This window comes from Apteryx mantelli, chromosome 2, assembly GCF_036417845.1.
Source record: "Apteryx mantelli isolate bAptMan1 chromosome 2, bAptMan1.hap1, whole genome shotgun sequence".
Taxonomy (NCBI): Eukaryota; Metazoa; Chordata; class Aves; order Apterygiformes; family Apterygidae; genus Apteryx; species Apteryx mantelli.
Window position 1 is genome coordinate 61,671,537 of NC_089979.1, and position 19,168 is coordinate 61,690,704.

The 19,168-nt window shown below is 37.2% G+C and overlaps 1 protein-coding gene across 2 annotated transcripts in view; it reads left to right on the forward strand.

Moving 5' to 3' along the window:
- The window catches only part of DOK6 (docking protein 6), a 266,798-nt gene that overhangs the window by 177,088 nt on the left and 70,542 nt on the right, over window positions 1–19,168 (forward strand). For both annotated transcript variants that reach the window (XM_067290751.1, XM_067290752.1), the window contains exon 6: window positions 15,411–15,549. In XM_067290751.1, coding sequence (XP_067146852.1) covers window positions 15,411–15,549 — 139 coding nt within the window. The remainder of the gene's footprint in view (window positions 1–15,410; window positions 15,550–19,168) is intronic.

Consider the following 19,168-nt stretch of genomic DNA (forward strand, 5'->3'; position numbering starts at 1 on the left):
TCTGCAGGAACCTCCAGGACTGTTTGTGCCTAGCTGTGTTGTCTTTCCAGCAGATATCGGGGTGGTTGATAGCCACAAACATACCCAAGCTATTATATATAAATGTTTGGGGAGACATGGTAGCCTTTTGCTACATAAGAACTATGAATGTCCTTTATATATGATTCTACCACCTATAGTACTTCATAATTGGATAGTTGCCTATAAATGTTTGATGAAGCCAGTAGGTCTCGTGTCTATAGTTCATGAATTTTTTTAAGCTAGCATACAGAGTCATGACAGAAGGCATCAACACATGCCAATGTTCACTGCAGTTCCACTGTTGTTGTAAATTTCTTATAAAAATATTACTAAAGAAGTGTAGAACAGTAGAAGCGAAAGCCTAAATTATGAAATATTGAACTTAGACAAGTTAGCTCTAGTGTAAAAGTAGCTAGTTACTGTTTTTTTTCAGAGCAAAGGAAGATTGCTTTCCTCGTTTTGCTTTCTAACTGTGCCCCATGTTCCCTGGAAACAGAGCAGGCTGCTGTGCTTAAAAATCCTATGCATTAGAGAAAATAGATTTCATACTTTTGAATTCTGCTGTCCCAGAATATGTTTTGCAGTCTGTGTTTCTTCTTGTGAACTTGTCAAGTAGCATTTCTTATCAGTTATTAGCATTTTGTGCTATGCAGAGAAACTGGTCTGTTTATGAAGAAGAGACAGGGTCACATACATGCACAGTGACCACAGTTCCTGCTGTTCTTACCTAATCCCTTTTGTTTTAGGCAAAATCCTCACTAATGCTAGCATAAAGTGTGTCTTTGTTCAGTACAGCTTCAGTAGTTTCACACAGGACCCATAATAGCTATTCAGCTAAGAGAACATGATCAGTGTAATTGAAATATTAATAGCAGACAGAGAAGTAGAAATATGCATTTATCAAAACATCAGAAAATGCCCAGCGGTTCCATCCAATGAGGCTATAGAAATAAGATATTTCTTGGAAAATATGGGAGCCTAAGTATTTAATTATAAATACTGCTTTCTTCTTATTCTTCATTTCTTTGTATGCTTTTCCTCTTCTTCCTTTGCTGTGTTATTTGATCCATGTGATTATTTTTGTTGCTTTTCTTGTGCTTTTCTTTGCTGCTTTTTTTTTTTTTTTAGTTTCTTTGTTTTTACACTCCTTTTATCCACTAGTACCTTTTCCTCCCCACTTGCCTTTCAGATTGAAAGGTGTGTCTTCTTTTATGGAAGGAAATTTTACCAAAAAAGTTTTGAGGATTCTCAAGCCCTTATCAAGCTGCTACTTGCCTGAACACAAACTACAAGTTGAATTTAGCAATCTGGCTAGTGAGAAATCCTTACCAAGAATTTTCCCACTCCTAGAAACACTAGCACGTGGTTATCATATACACAATCACAGTTGGAGCCAGAGATGCCAGGCAAATGTTTTGTGAGTTGTTAAATCCATAACAGAATTGCTATTGTTTGCAATCAAGAGAACAGGTAAAACTTGGCGACTTAGCTTCTGCCTGGCTTATATAAAAGAGGAACAGATAAAGCAAGTGGGAGGGAAGTCTTGTTTCCTCCTTACTTTAAATACCATATGTATAATAATGGTAGAAGTTCGGTGTTTTTTACTTGTGATGGTATCCATACATTTTGTCTAATTATTCTTTTGACATAATGCTATTATTGCACATACTGCTTATCCACCTAAGGCCTTATTTCACAGCTTGTGTCCATATGTCTCGCTGAAGATCAGACCAGGAACATGGCCTTCAGTTACATTCTTCAGTTTCTACTGTCAGCATCCGAGAAATCTAGCTTTTTCTTTAAAACATCCCTGATTTGACTCATGGCCAGTGCTTTTGTCTGCCCCAGGGATCTCTGCTGTAATCATTCTGCTTGTGGCAGGCTACTCCCAAGCTGTAGCTGAAAACCTGCCAGTTTTGAGCTTAGTGCTGATGAGTCCTTGGATCATTAACATATGTTAATTACTCATTAGTGTATGTACATAGGGTGGTGATTGTTTCTGGACAACCCTTTTGTGCCTGTAATATTTGCATATGACTTTCTGAAAATTCCTCTGTGGACAAAATGTTCAAACCAGTACTTCTCATGGCTTGAAGAGGGAGAGAGTGACATTGAAAGAAGACAACAGTACTCAAATCCCCTTCACAATAAGATCATAATGTACTGAAAGTTTCGTGGAGTGGCAGATCATGGCTTGAGTGGCCAAAACCTTTAATGATGGTGCATTTAAAAAAAAGGAAAAAAAAGAACACCTTGAAACCCCTTATTTTTGAAGTAGTCAGAATTCAAAAATCAAACTCAACATCGACAGTTGAGTGTATCTCCCTTCACCATTCCTTTGCACTTTGTTTTTCCCACTTTCAAAACAAGAGAATGTAGCATTAGAAGGTCATGTAATTTTTCACGAACTGGGAAAACTGTTGTTTTGAATATACATCATAATCAGCTGTGACTAATTCACCTTTTCCCCTGGTTGTATAGTTCTAAACCTGACTCTGTCTTTGGGCATTTATAGCTTTTCACTTTAGCGTCTTGATATTATTGGTCCATCCATCAAAAATGTTAATTGTCTTAGTTCATTCCTGTTCAACCCTCCAGAAAGTTTGCTTCCTCTCCATGTAAGTGGAAGCATTAGTATATTTTTTTCAAAATGTAGAAAGTGTCTGTTTCCCATCTTTATTGTGAATATAAAAAAAGGGGTAATGACACAAACACAGTATCCGCCTCATGGTAGATGCAATGTATTTCCAACAACACTTAATATATAGATGAGAAGTTATTGAGGAATTATAGGACAAATCCTCTTGTAGATCATTTCAAGTGTTGTCTTGTGTTTAATGGCTCATACTGCATATGCAGATATGATATGTGCAGATGCAAAACTGATTTTTATGGTCTTTTTTAAGTTGAGCTTTATACATGAATGATTACTCCCAGTATTGTCAGCACTTGTAAAATAGTGTCCAGTGTTGTAGCTTCTGAGTTGCTTGAGTTCTTCAAAAATATAGTAAAATAAACAGTTATACAGATTAGTTCCTTGGCTGTCATAATATCTGTTAACTGGAATATGCCTCCTTCTTACAAAACTCATTGCTTCTTGAGAGAGAAACAAATAAATTCAGATTTGTGTCACACTGTATGCAAAAACAATTCAGACTGTAGCAGGCAGCAACTAAGAAGAATTCCACTGGCAATTCCTGGATTAGGAATAGTCCCACACGTAAGAGTGACTTTAGAGCTTTGAAAAGAAAAAAAGAAGAAAATAAAGTCGCTGGGTCCCTAAGTTTTATTGCTTCTAATATAGGAAGTAATGTTGCACTGCCACAGGGCTTCTGTATTATTATGCTCTCATCTGTTAGTAAAGCAATAACCTTATTTGGGTTTTATATCTAACATTTTTGTATTTAGCAAAGTCAACAGTAGTGATATAAAATTAATGCTGCTTCACCTGTGTTCTGCTACTTAAGGCAGTGAGAGGAGGTAAGCAGTTTTACTGAGATGCACTTTTTCTCATTGGGGAATAATAGCTCTTAACAGGCTGGCAGAAACTCTGTAGTGGTTATCTTTATTTGAACGCAATCCCAGATTACAGGGCTTGGAACTTATATGTCTGTGGTTCAAAAGTGAGATAAAAATAATAGCTGGACCATGCTGAGTGAAAAGGTTTAATCAAAAAAAATTGAGCTGGTTGTAATCTTTGTAACCTCTTTATTTTTCTTCCCTTCAGATCTATGTTTTTCACTGGTCTATTTGCTGTACAGCAGTCTGTAAATGCTGCTCCTGTGCTAAAATGATAATAGTAATATAAGTTCTTGCTGTATCTTCCACTTAGCTGCTAAGAATAGATACTCTTCCAAAATATGGTGTTAAATAGTATTTCATCATTATCAGTGAGACCAGAGCTTTACAAATTAACGGAACTAATTATCTAATAACATTTTTATATTTGTTCTATTACTTAAGCTGTCAAAAATGCAAATGTTTTATGTACTTAAGAATATGTCAACAATTGATTTCATTTTCCTGCCTTTGTGTTTGATAAATTTCCTTTATGTATAATATACATGATTTTTAAAAAAGAAAACATTAAGTAGTCAAAAATTTCCCTAGAATGGATTATTTTGCATATGTATATGTATTGATCACCTAGATTAATTAAATAATGTGGACTGAATACTGAGAAAAGATCTAATTTGCATGTGCAACCTAGATTTCTTGTTGTATGGAGATGCTAAAGCATAAACAGCACAGTTCACAGAATCACAGAATGGTTGAGGTTGGAAGGGACCTCCTGAGATCACTCAGGCAGGGTCACCTACAGCACGTTGCCCAGGACCATGTCCAGACGGCTTTTGAATATCTCCTAGGATGGAGACTCCACAACCTCTCTGGGCAACCTGTTCCAGTGCTCAGTCACCCTCACAATAAGGAAGTTTTTCCTTGTGTTCAGATGGAGCTCAAGCTTCCCCATCAAAGTGTCTAGGTCATGTTTTATGAAACTAGTCTGTAAGCAACAAGGGACAAAAACTTTAGTTATAGCAGTGTTAACATATTTGGAATTCAACTTATTAGACTCCAAAATACAAGTTCCAAATGGCTGTCTCTTCTCTTACTGACTGAAATTTAGTTTCTAGGGTCTAGGAAAACAGAGACTTGCCACAGTATATTCATCATTATGTATGAATATATTTCATGTTTGTATGTCTGTCTCCATATTCTACCTTTACTGTGTGAGCTCTACAAAGCTGCTGATTATGGAAGTGGTATGTTTTGTTTTGAAGATTTTTATTTCTTCACTTGGAACTGATCTAAAGTATTGCTTCATTACCTAACAGCGATTGAATGATTACTATCTTTGGGGAGTGATTTTTGTTTTCTGCTTTCTATACTGTAACTAGCATGGAAACCGAGTTGTTATCTTTATCTCTTCAGCAATAATTCACATTTATTCTGATATGCCAACTCAAGAAATTAAAATATATAAGAACATTTTGCAATGAGAAACAATGGTGAAGCTTGGTAGCTACCAAATAAAAATGGTCTGAAACAAGTCCCAAACAGAATCCTGCTTCTTGTCAAAATGAAACCTTTGATAAAAACCTAAAATATAAATTTTACCACTATGTCTTATGATGAACAGGGATCAAACTGTTTGAAATGAATTAGAGAATAGTGAACAGTACTAGTGAACAGTTATTGATCTGGTTCAGAGAAAGACACAGCCTGCTTACTGTACTTCCATTAAACAGAAAGCATTTGATATGCAGGAGTGGGATATTGTCCCTGAAGCTTTAGCAATGTGATATGCACCTCATTACTCTAAATGTGCTATTACAGAGGGCAGCACAGACACAGCAATTGTAGACACAGCGCAGGCAATGAGAAGGAAGAATTTCCCAGGAGGCATAATTACTACTAGTACTGTACAGAAATCTCTCCTGCCTGGCAAAACAAGTTAAAAAAAAATGTTTTCAAGAAAAAAAAAAAGTTTATATTATATAATACCCCTTAAATGGTTGTTTGCTTCATGCAGCACAAGAAATTATCTTATCTTGAATAACCAGTATTCATGTGAAAAAAACTGTAATTTAGAGGGAAAATTAGCAGTGTAATGCATCTCTGCTAAGAAAGACTAACAGTGCATTAATCAATCTGCCACACAAGTATTCTGTTACCATGATTGCATAAAATAACTTAAAAAGACATGCAGCTATTGCTTGGAAAGTACTGTGGTCCTCTGGACCCAGCTATGTTTTTGGAACAAATCACCACCCTTTTCCAATATATCTTAACATTTTACTTCTCAAAATGGCAAAATATGGAGTTTCAAAGTTCCCATAAATAGGACTTAGTAGGAAACTGTTTTGATGCCATGAGGAACCCCTTAGCTCTTCTAGCAGAAAACACTCAGAATGATGCAAGAAATACAAGATATGACCTTGAACAAATGTTCAGGTCTAAGCTACATGATCAAGTTACTGAGCCACATCTGAGGTGTGGTAATACACCATGTTCCCTCTATTAACTCATGTCACATTCAAGGAGATTCCACATAAAAGAGTTAAGATAAAACACTACCATTTCTCATGAGCATGCGCATGGACAGTGGAAAGTTACCCATGTCAGCTAAAGTGCAATAACATGACAATAAATGTTATGGATCAATGTCTACAGCCAGCAATTAGTAGATATCATGCATAATTATTTTTTTCCTGTTGTATATTTTTGGCAGTAAATAGCTGTTATCTAAGGGGACGGGCCAATGCCTCTTATATCAGATCATTTTCTTTATTTGCTTCTCAGATTATAAAATTGCCAGGATATCCTTGTTTGACATGCAGCATAAAACTCTGAAATGCTGACTGCAAAGCATGGAAATCTAACTCATTATTTACTTTAGGGTATGAGTAACATGCCACACACAAAGATTTTGAGATTCTGTGTCTGCTTGCTCTATATATTGCCCTTTATATTATTGGTGTGCTTGATGTTGTTGATCTTTGTTTCCCTTTCACAATCTTTTCATGGGACATTTTCCCTGCTTTCACTGACCTTTTCCCACCTTTAGAGCTTTCTAACCATGTCTGCCACCAAAGTTCTATAACAGAAATAATTACACCTTCTGCACATTTTCCATTAATTTTCTTCTCTCTGCTTCACTCATTGACCTTTCATAGATCCCATACAGATTCTATTTATATATTGTTACCTTTTTCCTTGTTAATTTACCCACCCAAAATGTATCACATTTTTGCCTGCTCTATTGTACTTTAGGATTCTTATCAATACTTTCTTATTTCTTCCTCTATTTTTTCTATCTTTTCAACATAGAAGTTCAACTTACAATTCTGTAAAAATCTACATAGTTTATTTTACAAATATTTTGATAAGTATTCCTAGGTATATATGGCCTGTTTTATATGAATATGTCCCTGCCACAAAGAATTGTTTACTTTCTTTGCCTTTTTCATTTTCTCTGAAAAGAACAACCTTGGGACACATGCACGCTAGCATGTGTTGGAACAAGCAAAGCATTTGGACCTTCAGGAGAGCTTTGTATTCATTTCTTAGAGAAGCCTACCCATTAGCTAATCTGTGTTTAGTGTGCTGTGTGTAATGTCCTTGCATAGAAAGAACAAATAGGATTTCTGTCAAAATGACTTAGCTGAAATTGAGTTAACAGCAAACAAGGAAAGAACAAAAGTTAGATGTCCACAAGGGAGACAGTGTTTGTGTGTCTCCTCTGATAATCTAATTAAATTAAGCCACTCTCCATCATCTTTGAAAGGTCATGGAGAACAGGAGAGGTGCCCGAGGACTGGAAGAAAGCCAATGTCACCCCAGTCTTTAAAAAGGGCAAGAAGGAGGACCCAGGGAACTACAGGCCAGTCAGCCTCACCTCCATCCCTGGAAAGGTGATGGAGCAGCTCATCCTGGAAGCCATCTCCACGCATGTGGAGGAAAAGAAGGTGATCAGGAGTAGTCAGCATGGCTTCACCAAGGGGAAATCATGCCTAACCAATCTGATAGCCTTCTATGATGGAATGACTGGCTGGGTAGATGAGGGGAGAGCAGTGGATGTTGTCTACCTAGACTTCAGCAAGGCTTTTGACACTGTCTCCCATAGCATCCTCATAGACAAGCTCAGGAAGTGTGGGTTAGATGAGTGGACAGTGAGGTGGATTGAGAACTGGCTGAATGGCAGAGCTCAGAGAGTTGTGCTCAGTGGCACAGAGTCTAGTTGGAGGCCTGTAGCTAGCGGTGTCCCCCAGGGGTCAGTCCTGGGTCCAGTCTTGTTCAACTTCTTCATCAGTGACCTGGATGAAGGCACAGAGTGCACCCTCAGCAAGTTTGCTGACGATACAAAACTGGGAGGAGTGGCCGATACGCCAGAGGGCTGTGCTGCCGTTCAAAGAGACTTGGACAGGCTGGAGAGGTGGGCAGAGAGGAACCTCATGAAATTCAACAAAGGGAAGTGCAGGGTCCTGCACCTGGGGAGGAATAACCCCCTGCACCAGTACAGGTTGGGGGTTGACCTCCTGGAAAGCAGCTCTGCTGAGAAGGACCTGGGAGTGCTGGTGGACACCAAGTTAAGTATGAGGCAGCAATGTGCCCTTGTGGCCAAGAAGGCCAATGGTATCCTGGGCTGCATCAGGAAGAGTGTTGCCAGCAGGTCGAGGGAGGTGATTCTCCCCCTCTACTCAGCCCTGGTGAGGCCACATCTAGAGTACTGCGTCCAGTTCTGGGCTCCCCAGTACAAGAGGGATGTGGCACTACTGGAGCAAGTCCAGCGAAGGGCCACAAAGATGATTAGGGGACTGGAGCATCTCTCTTATGAGGAAAGGCTGAGAGAGCTGGGCCTGTTCAGCCTGGAGAAGAGAAGGCTGAGAGGAGATCTTATCAATGTGTACAAGTATCTGAAGGGAGGGTGTCGAGAGGATGGGGCCAGACTCTTTTCAGTGGTGACGAGCGACAGGACGCGAGGCAATGGGCACAAACTGAAACACAGACACTTCCATCTGAACATGAGGAAAAACTTTTTCACTGTGAGGGTGACAGAGCACTGGAACAGGTTGCCCCGAGAGGTGGTGGAGTCTCCTTCTCTGGAGATATTCAAAACGCGCCTGGATGCAATCCTGTGCAATGTGCTCTAGGTGACCCTGCTTGAGCAGGGGGGTTGGACTAGATGATCTCCAGAGGTCCCTTCCAATCTCAGTGATTCTGTGATTCTGTGATTCTGTGAAATTGAAGGCAAAACTGCAGCTAGTTTCCACCATTTTTTTTTTTTTAGAAAATCAAAGCTGTAACAACATAAGAAATAAGTGTTTCAGTCCAGAGTTAAACATTGCATACCGTTGAGTTCTCTTCTGACCAACATCCACAGCTTTAAGGCTGTGAGGAAAGACCATCTTTTCTTGACCATGCTTCTTGTGACAGTACCAGGGCTGGTTCCTCATCTGGCATTTGACCAACTTCTTCAGAATACAGGAAATGAGCACAAGCTTACTTCACTTCTGGGCCTTGAAGTGCCTGAGAAAAGAGCTTCACTATTTAAAAGAAATAATTTCAATAAGCCTTCGTTGATAAGACACCCTAGACTTTACATCTGGACTGTGAAGTTAAGGAAAAATATGAAAAGAAACAAATGAACCTACTTAGAGTGCCTTAGGATACCCAAATTAAGTTAAACCAGTAACTTGGAAAAGGAGTCATGTAACTGAGCAATAAGGTGTTGGAAGGGTTGTATGTGAAAGACTTCTGATCTGTAAATACCATTGGGCTGGGTTCTCCACCAGTGTAGTCCTACAGTGTTTTATGTTGTAGCAGGAGAGCCTGGAACACAGCACCTGCAAACTCTGCAACAGAAAGTAAATCTGATGAGCTATTGCTAACTTTTATCACTCTGGTTACTGGACAGTACTGAATCCTGATCTATTCTCAATTAAAAATTTAAAGCCCATGTCTCTTTAAAGAACTAGAAATGCCAAACTAGGGCAATAGTTATTTACTACTATCTTTAAACAGAAAATCTGTTGTTTCTACTGTATCTTTAAAACCAGTGTTGATTTACTCTACAAGAAAAGAGGAGATAAATTTTGAGAAGACAGCATCTGTTATTAGTATTAAAAGTGCTGACAGATGATTTGGGGCAGAGGTCCCCTGCACTGGACCCAGAGAGTCCAGTAGTGGTATGGACGTGCTTAGGAGCTGATTCACCTGATGGAATCAGTGCTCAAGTGACATGTTCTCATGGATTTCTGCCTTTGCAGTTAATCACATTTCTTTGGGAAGGAATGACCCAACGCTAATGACTCTAATGTTTTACACTTTTTTAATGATTCCTAGCTGGTCAGTTCAGTTTGTTCAGTGCCTTTTTTGAGAATGTTTACCTTTATTTAGGTGTGGGTATATAGTTTTATATAATGCTAATTAATGAATTATACAAATCAGCCATAATTTCTTTAGTGCTAAACTATTTGTGGGCAAAAAAAACAAAAAAAACAAAAAAAACCTCAGTCCATTAAAATCTTAGATTTTGATATAAGAAGAGCTAAAATCTTTCTAGTTACAATTTTCATTTATCCATTATTTTAAAACAAAGACTTATAATGCATAGTGTTTCTGAGCACCTCAGTTTTCAGACAACCTTTATGATTCTCTAAAAATGCATTTTATCTTTAACAAAAACAATTAAATGAAACTGAGATATCAAAATCTTGTCCTTTTATGCCCTCATACATACACTTGCTGAATATTACTCTATTAAACTTTTAAAATATTTCAACCATGACATGAGAGCATCAACCTCTCTTTGGAAAAAAGTACCATTTTTAAGTGGTAGTCAAGTCCATGCATGAGTTATTTTGTCATTGGCATTTTCCGAATAACTCATTTGGCATTTAGTTTGCAGATACAATGTTTGTAGATTTGAAAGAAAAGGTTTGTTTTTAATAGTAATGTAAGTTGATTTAGCCTGGAACTTCCTCCAGTGCTGTCTGGCATGTGTTAACAAAGCAGTTATTTCTATTCTTTGGGTAGGTCTTAATAATATGGAGGCTTAACCAATGATTCCTGTGACGTGTGGCTTATGCATATGGCCAGAGGTCCATAGAAGAAAGGGAGCTCCTTGGTCATTTATTGGAAAGCAAAGGGAGCAAAGTGATGGGTAGTTCAAGGCAGGTCTATTTTGCCTTAATATGTAGATAGATTTAGGGATATTTCTATAGCAGACAGAAGCAGTTCCAATTTGGAGTTGGAATAAAGCTAGTTTAATTATGTTTGGAAAAATGCAGACAAAGAAACTGAGTTTGACTTGGCTGCAGGGTCACCGCTATCTGAATACCATATTTGATAGTGATGTATAAGGGAATCCTGAGAAGAAAGTACTTAATATTTTGTTTTGGTTTCAATTTTTAAAGAACTGAACAGACTGTCAACAAAATTTCCCTTTTGGAGTGAATTCTATGAGATTAATATATATCATTGATTCTGCCCTAAAAGAGTGAGATTGCTGTAGTGAGCAGAGGCACTGGGAAATCATTGTGTTGATCTGGGAAATACTGAAAAAATCTGTCAATACTGGTTGGAAAGTCTCCTTGGCCTGAAAAGAAACCCGACCTTTGAGTAAAAGCAAGAACCTTCACTGTTGATCTATCAATGTAGTTTTCCCTGTGCCACAATCTTAGCTCTTACCTTCCCCCTGTTCCTTCCACTAGGTCTTGAACCAGATCTGCTAACAATGATGATGGTGAACAGCTGCAGTAGTATTTTAAGAAGTAAAAATTTTGTGATGATTTCCAGCCATTATTTATCTACTTGTTTTGTTTTCTGCCCAGTTATATCATTCCGTAATAATATGGGAGAAAAAATGCACTTTTCTATTTCAGTCAAAGCACTTTGTACATTTTAATGCATTGAGTCCTTAAATATCCTAAGACATAGGTTCCTAAGACTGAGTAGGTAGGGCTGCAATGCAAACCTGTGGTACTACTGGGGAAAAAAAAAAGAGGTCCACATCTTTGTTCTGTCCTCGCTCTAAAATTATTCTAGGAAATAAATGGTTATCAATTCATTTATTAAGTGAAAAAAGACAGCAGGGTATTTTGCAGAATAGTAAAAAGTAATAATTTTGACAAGTTTTGGTCTATGTTATGGAAAAGGCCATTTTTCATTTTAAAAGATTGCTGGAAAACAAAGAGCTTTTTAGGGGTTTTGAACACAGATTGCAAGCAGCAATGGTTTTTATTTATTTTAAAATATAATGGAAAGTAACCAAAAAGATGCAACTAAACAACTATGTGTCGTGGTTAGCTTTGAACAAAGAGAAATTTGAATTTACCCATAGTTCTTTCACTTTCACTCATTCTAAAGCAACATATTGACAAGGCTGAACTTGAAACTGCAGTTTTAGATGGACATTTATCTGGCATACAGAGGAAATAATATAATATAGAGGCTATAGAGGAAATAATACCTTTGTACTTCTGTCTGTGTTTCGACTGTAAAGAGACCAAGTCAAGAAGTACGCTTCAGCCCATCTGCTTGCCCATTCCTGTCGGCCAGATAAGTAAAGCTCCTTGGTCTTTTCAGCAAAATTCTTGAGCATAGGAGAGCACACTTGCCCCTTTCCCTGTCCCCATCCTCATCATGCTCAGGAGTATTTCCCTAGCAGTTTGAGACTTCTCTAAGTCAGTTTGCATTTCCCTGTACTAGAAAGACTGAAACTAACCCTGAAACATTCCTCTGTTCTTGGTCTCGTAATTAAGGTCTGATCATTTTTCTGAATAAAATAATTAAAGATTTTGGGAGGGAAGTGAATGCCTTTCTATATCATATTGACAAGTTGGAGAACTTCGCTATATCAAATGGATTCACCACCTCAGGAGATTAATTACAAATAGCAGGTTTAGACGGAAGAAAGGAAGTTTTTTTCTAACAACTTTTGCTTTTGTAGCATTCAGACTTGCCAGGCACTGATTGTTTCATTCTTGGGGCCTTTAAGTCCTGTTATACTTAAAAGGAAGTTAGGGGTATTCAGCACTTGAAAAATGAGGCCTATAATTTTCTTCCTCCTTCAATTTTTGGGCTGCTGCCTGTATATTGTACATGGTTAGCCGGGGAAGCACACAACACACATGCTGGGAGGCTGCCATCAGTGGTGTCCCACCGCTGGTGTAACATGGCCCGCGAGGGCAGGGGGCTGTGCTTGCCCCGTCCCACTGGAGAGCACAGCCTCCTCCGTGGGGCCACCTTCTGCTGTGGGAGAGCTGCCACGGCGGCGCAGCAGCCAGCAGGATCGTTTCCACTTGTGGTTCACAGACATGATACAGAATCTGATCGTATCAGCGCTGGTGGTGATTAGGTTTTGGTTTGTTAAAATAAGCTGCCTAACTCCTGGATCTTCATCACAGTCCATTGCCTACTTCCTTGTTTTTATCCCTATAGGATTTTTTCATCCTCTGAAACCAACAAAGAGATCATATTTTGCTTCAGTTTCTGAAACTTCGTCATTTTTTCCAGACTTTCCATTTCACGCTGTTTGAATTTTATTAAGATCTCTTTACACAAAAGCAGAGTACCAGCTATACGATGCCCTGAGGGACCTGAAAGACTGTTGCTATAATGTCTCAAAACTCTTGAGACATTTTATTTCTACCAGAAGCTCTTCAGAAGACTGTGGCTGAGGATATAAAATATCTTAAATGTTTACAGCAGGGATCTTGATCTCCACTAGAATTTAGTACAAAACTTTGCTTTTTTTTTTTTTTTGTCTTTTAATTGGCACATCACATTAATGCTGATGAAATAATAGCTGTCTACAAAGTGAATTGTATTTTCTTTGCATCCTGGGATGGGGGAAGACTATTTTTGTTTCAGAAGTGTAGGTGTGTATAATATTAGGAATCTGGGCTGTTCTTAAAACGATGACTTTCCCTTCAACATCTCTATTGATCATTACTAAGTATGTTCACCATGCATTTTCTTTCCCTAAGAAGCACTTCTATTTTATCTGTGTCTGCCTCCAATGCTTTCCGGTCTCCCCAAACACACATATGCATATGTTTTTAGAGGGAGCTCCCTAAAACTGTGTACTTTACCAGTGTATGGGCAAAGTTTTTATAGGAGTTAATAAGATTTTATTTTCACAGGTCTGCCCTGAAATCACAAGGAATTGTTGAACTCTCAATACTCTTTTATACAGCACAATAATCCTGTTTATAAATAAAGTTAAGAATTCAGAACTCAAGAGATGTTACTAATAATACTATGCTGGGTTTTGAAATAAAATTATATATGAAGCTTTATTCTAATTTGGACAAAAATCACTCTCGTGACAAATTTCATTTTCAAACAGCTATAATATAATTGTGTGTGTGTGTGTGTGCGTGTGTGTTATATAGCAGAAGTATGTAATGATTATTTAATTAAAATAATATATATGCATACCTTAATTTGACTAGAAAATATTTTGTAAAATTTAATTTGTGGACAATCTTCCAGAATCTGAGAGACAAATTGTAAATACTTTTATTTTTAGAAACTTGTTAGAATGTTAGGGTATTAGGGACATGTTCTTCTAAAATGATTAGTAATTCGGTATACCTCAGATTTTCAGGGCCCATATTGAAGGCATTGGAATAGACAGCACTTTCTGAAAAATTAGATGTCCTTAAAAATAATGTAAGCAACCTAAATATTAAAGAAATCTGGTCTTTTAAGGCAAATGGAAATCTTCCTATTGTTGAAGGATGTTATGCATCAGTGACTCAAAACATCAAATTTCTATCACAGATAACTCTGAAAATCTTTAAAGGAAGTATCAGATCAATTTAAAACATTAAACCAAATTAATTCCAACTCTAAAATTTCATAAAGATTTATTTATAAATACAGAAATCAGAGACACGTAAGCTGTTACTGCTGAAGCAATAACTGTAATTATTGAAGCAAATGCTATTTATGCATGTTTGTCTTTAACAGGACCCATGCAAGACAATAAGAATAAAATTTTATTATAATCCACTAATCTGAATATGTCAGATGATTGCACTGCTGTTTAACGCAGTATATACCCTTGAAATTACTCGATAATCTAACATTGATGTTTACTCTTACTATATTTACCAGCCCTCTGGCTCATCACATTTACCACATACCACTCCTCTCTTTTGTTTCTCAGAATAATGCCTTAGGAATACCAAAGATAAGGATAATATAGCATTTACTCTCTAAAGGGAAGAGAACACATTTTATTTATGTAATATTTTTCTTTATTTAATCTTCTTATACAACAGAAATACTGTTGCTAATGCCAAATATACTCAGGCTGAGTGGCTTTTGAAATTATCATGATAGCTTATGTTGCCTTACATAAATGTACTCCTAAGAAGACAGAGTTATATTTTAAAACTCTTAATGCTGTATTTCAATATATCTTCTTTGTAGTGATCATCATAACAGCAACGTTAATTGGTCTGCATTCTGTTAAAATCTCAGCTTTTCAATGTCATGATGTGCTATGTACTTTTGGCATGAACTGGTTAAGAGAATTAAATTCAGCTTCTACTTACCAGTGCAGACACTTGAAACTGTGCTGTAAATAGCTGACTGTATTACCTCAGGTTTTTATTTTATGATAGAACTTCTCTCTTACTGTTCAGAGGATGATTAAAACTGAATCTAAAGGTTGTGTTCATCAGTTCTGCACACATCTCTTGGAATATGTCTCTCCTCACTGGTAAAAATAATTTTGCAGATGTTCAGAATTCCAGAGTTTAACTATAAAAGTTGGCATTTTCTACTGCAAAGTATGCACTTTTTATAATAGTTAGATAAAAATGAAAGCGTACTAATTTTTTTCCTTCCATTCTGCTTAAATCTCATCTCAGGATGTGTGACACAGGAGAAGGGCTGTTCACCTTTCAGACAAGAGAAGGCGAGATGATATATCAGAAAGTCCATTCTGCAACACTGGCAATAGCAGAGCAACATGAAAGATTAATGATGGAGATGGAGCAGAAGGCACGGGTAATGTCCATTCACCAAAATCTTTGGACTTATAAAAATTGAGAATCAAGAACAAAAGAAGTATCGAGTATGGCAGTCTATGGATTCAACCATAATAAGGCTATTAGCTGTGTGGCTAAGAAAAAACAAACTTTTTGATTTGTGTATTTTCATGGTCAGGGTTTTTCAGTGTGCTGTACAATAATGTGTTATTAATGTCTTCCTGGAGTAACAGATACTGTTAACTACTAGATCCATGGTTACCGTCCTGAAAGTTTTGGCTCCATAACTCAAAGATTAGGCTGTTATCTGAAGCCAGCTGTGAGCTAGCTATCGATGACTGAATGTTAACTTTGTCTCATGGCTTCACATGTGGGGAAAAAAAACCTAGGTGTCAACAGACACATGCTGTTTTTTTAACACAGGAAAGAAATTACTTTCCCTACGCTGTAATAAGTAGCAATACAAAGTGAATTTGTAAAGTTTTTTCTTACTTTCACGTTCAGGATTTCTGGTTTCCACAAGTTATCTTTAAACACTCTAAGAGACTGCCAAAAAGTGTATTTTTTTTAAGACAAAAAGAAAAAAAAAAGTGATTTTGAACAGCATCTCTATATGCTTAGGAGTAGAGACAACCTTAAAGGACCATTCTGAAAAGCTAACTTTCAGATGTAGTTTGAATCTACCTTTATGTCTGCCAGTGAAGAAAGGTAGGGTAGAGGGAGCCCAGGGAACCAGGTCTACCTTCTTTCCTCTCAAATGACCACAATTCTTCACATATCTTTGACACTGTTTCCAGTCACTGCCCCTTCCTTCCTTCCTTCCTTCAACCCCCATGCATGTGCCCGCAGTCGCACAAACATAACTTATGTGATCCTCTCCCCACACACTCCATCACTGTCAAAATACCTTGTTACACTCCTGAGGAAGAAAGGCTGCTGCAGAGGCCAATTCAGAACCCCATTGTTCAACTCCTGCTCATAATTACTCCCTAGAGAAGCCTATTTTTCTCTATTTATTGTAGAGAAAGCTTGAAAGACCTATCTGTCCGTGACAAAAGTTCATCATATTGAATGCTCCCTTCAGATTTTATAAGTCTCTGAGTAAGAGCTGAGAGATGAGAAGGCATAAAATGTGGCTTTTTCTGTGGTTTGTGAAAAGAGATGGATGAGTTTTTCAACAAAACTAGACTTAAAGTCTCTCTAAAGAGCACGTGTAGGAAACTGGAGATACACAAACTTTGTGCAGAAAAAGTAGGAAGAGGAGAGTTAACAATCAAGATTAAAATGAGATTAGGGACATATGAACACTTGTTGAAAAATGCAATCCAAAACAGACAATAGAGGAAATTTTAAAGTATCTGAAGTAGTAATAGTCTTGGTAAAAAATAACTTAATTCCGCTAGGCAGAAAGTGATTGAATAATAGTCAGAAAACAGAAGAAAGCATCATTATGAATATGTTTGCTTTTAAAGTGCCTACACCAGGAATAGGAATTAGAGCATTTTTCATGCTGCTCTAATAAGTGCTGATACCTGAGTCCAGGATTATGTAGGATTTTCCTTTCATGCAACCTATCTTTCAGGTCTTCCAGCTATTGATTAGCAGCTTTGCTGCTTAGCAAAGTTGTTTCCATTCTGCCATTGGATGAGTTCCTTGAAACCTCATTTATGAAGGCTGTGGCCGTATGGTACATAATATCACACTCTGAGAACAGACTGAGAAATAAAAATGAGTCATCATCCGCCCAGTGTACAAAGTACTTGCATCTTTGGATGAGGCTATACTGTGATCTGCCTAAAGGGATCGATACAGGCTTGTGATCGGCTGTAGGCTGCATAGATGCTTTAGGCTGCGTAAAGAAAGCACAAAAATATGTTTCTTTTATGTTTAAAATGGAAATCTAACGTGAATTTTGGTTTTGGAAGTTCTGCTACTCCTGACTGATGAGGTACTGAATGTTTAACAGGTCATCTACATCTTTGATTGCAGCATTTGAGTTGTATTCATTTTAGAAACAAAAACAAAAACTGAAGATAGACCAAGTAGGTGTTATTTTTCCTTTTTTCAACCATAATTGCATCTGCAATATCTAATTCCTACAGTTTCACCAAGAGCCTGTATATATTTTTCCCCTAAAATCCAACATTGAAATACAAGCACAATACAATATAGTTTTAAGTCAAGGATCTAGAAGCTGCAAATGTCTTCTAAGTCTTCCTAAAGTTTGACCTTTGATCCTTTGTCTTTATAGCCCCATATGTGGGCTTTCTATTTTTTCTTTTTCTGTAATGAACAGGTCATGTGTAATATTAAGAATTATATTCACTTTTTTTCTGATAAAGGTGAAAATGAAAGAAATTTAAAAAGTTAAGGAAGCTTAATGGTATATCCATTACTCAACAAATCAGGAAAAGAGAAGAAATGTAAGGGTAGCTCCATCTTTACTCCTTCCTTCCAATTTCAAGAAGCTAAATATTAGAAAGGATTCTTGAATTTTTGTGTGCTCCTTCCTTAAAATGTTAGCACATTTTAAGTGATTAATACTCTAAAGTTTACATTTTTCCAGATTATAGTAGGTTGTAATCTGGTATTAGAGAATAGACTTTATAAAGGAAACCAAAATGCGTTTTTTACTGAAGCCACCTTGATGAAATGTATAGATTATGATTAGTTCTCATGATCACTATACAATGTGGGTCGCCTTACTCTTCAAAACCAAAAACATAAGAAAACCCCACCAAATTCTGTCTGAAGAAGAAAGGCAAAATTAATTATTACTGCAAGAAACTTTTCAGATAAAGGTATTGTAAGCAGCCTCAGGCCAATGGAGCAAAATTTGCTCCATTTATGGAGATCTCTGCATACAAGAATCCTGCTTCAGAATATTAAGCAATAAATTCATTTTTACACTAAGGAACCTGTTGCTGAAACCAAGTAGCTGCTGCATAACTGTGTTAAAAAGGGCAAGACTTGACAAGCAAATGAATTCTTCCCGTTATCTTCCAAATGTCATGGAGAGGAAGCAAAACTGTTCTGTGGCAGCTCATAGAGTAGCAAGTCTTCACTGTAATCACGAGAAAGACAACCCTGTCGGTTTAAGTAGGTAGCACAACGCACAACTTTGTCTTCTGCCTGTATCCCTTTCAAATTATAACGTTGGAAGAAGGACATGAAATATGGGATCAATAGTCCCTGGCATAGGTTGGGTTTCTAGTTGGTTATTGGTTTTACTGTGATCAAAACAGGCTCGATTTTACTCAAATGCAATATCAAGACAAAGAGGAGATACTGTTGTAATTTAGTTCTGGTGCTCTTCTTAGATTGAGTTTGAAATGTTACATTCACAGAGTGGAAATGTTTCATGCTCATTTTTTGGGGGGGAGTAAAAAAATTTGGGCCAGTGCTAATACTGTACATTGAAATTTGAGGGGGGAAAAGAGTTATTTGTGTATTTACTTCTTTTTTAATCTTCCTTTTTTTTTTAGCAGACCAGTGTAATGCAGATGATGGCTTTGATTTGGGGTTGTGGGTTTTTTTTGTGGGAAGGGGTTGATATTGGAATGTTTTGTTAGTGTTTTTACAGTATCAACACAACAATTTAATTAAAAGGAATAATGATTTGCTGTCTACGAGATTTT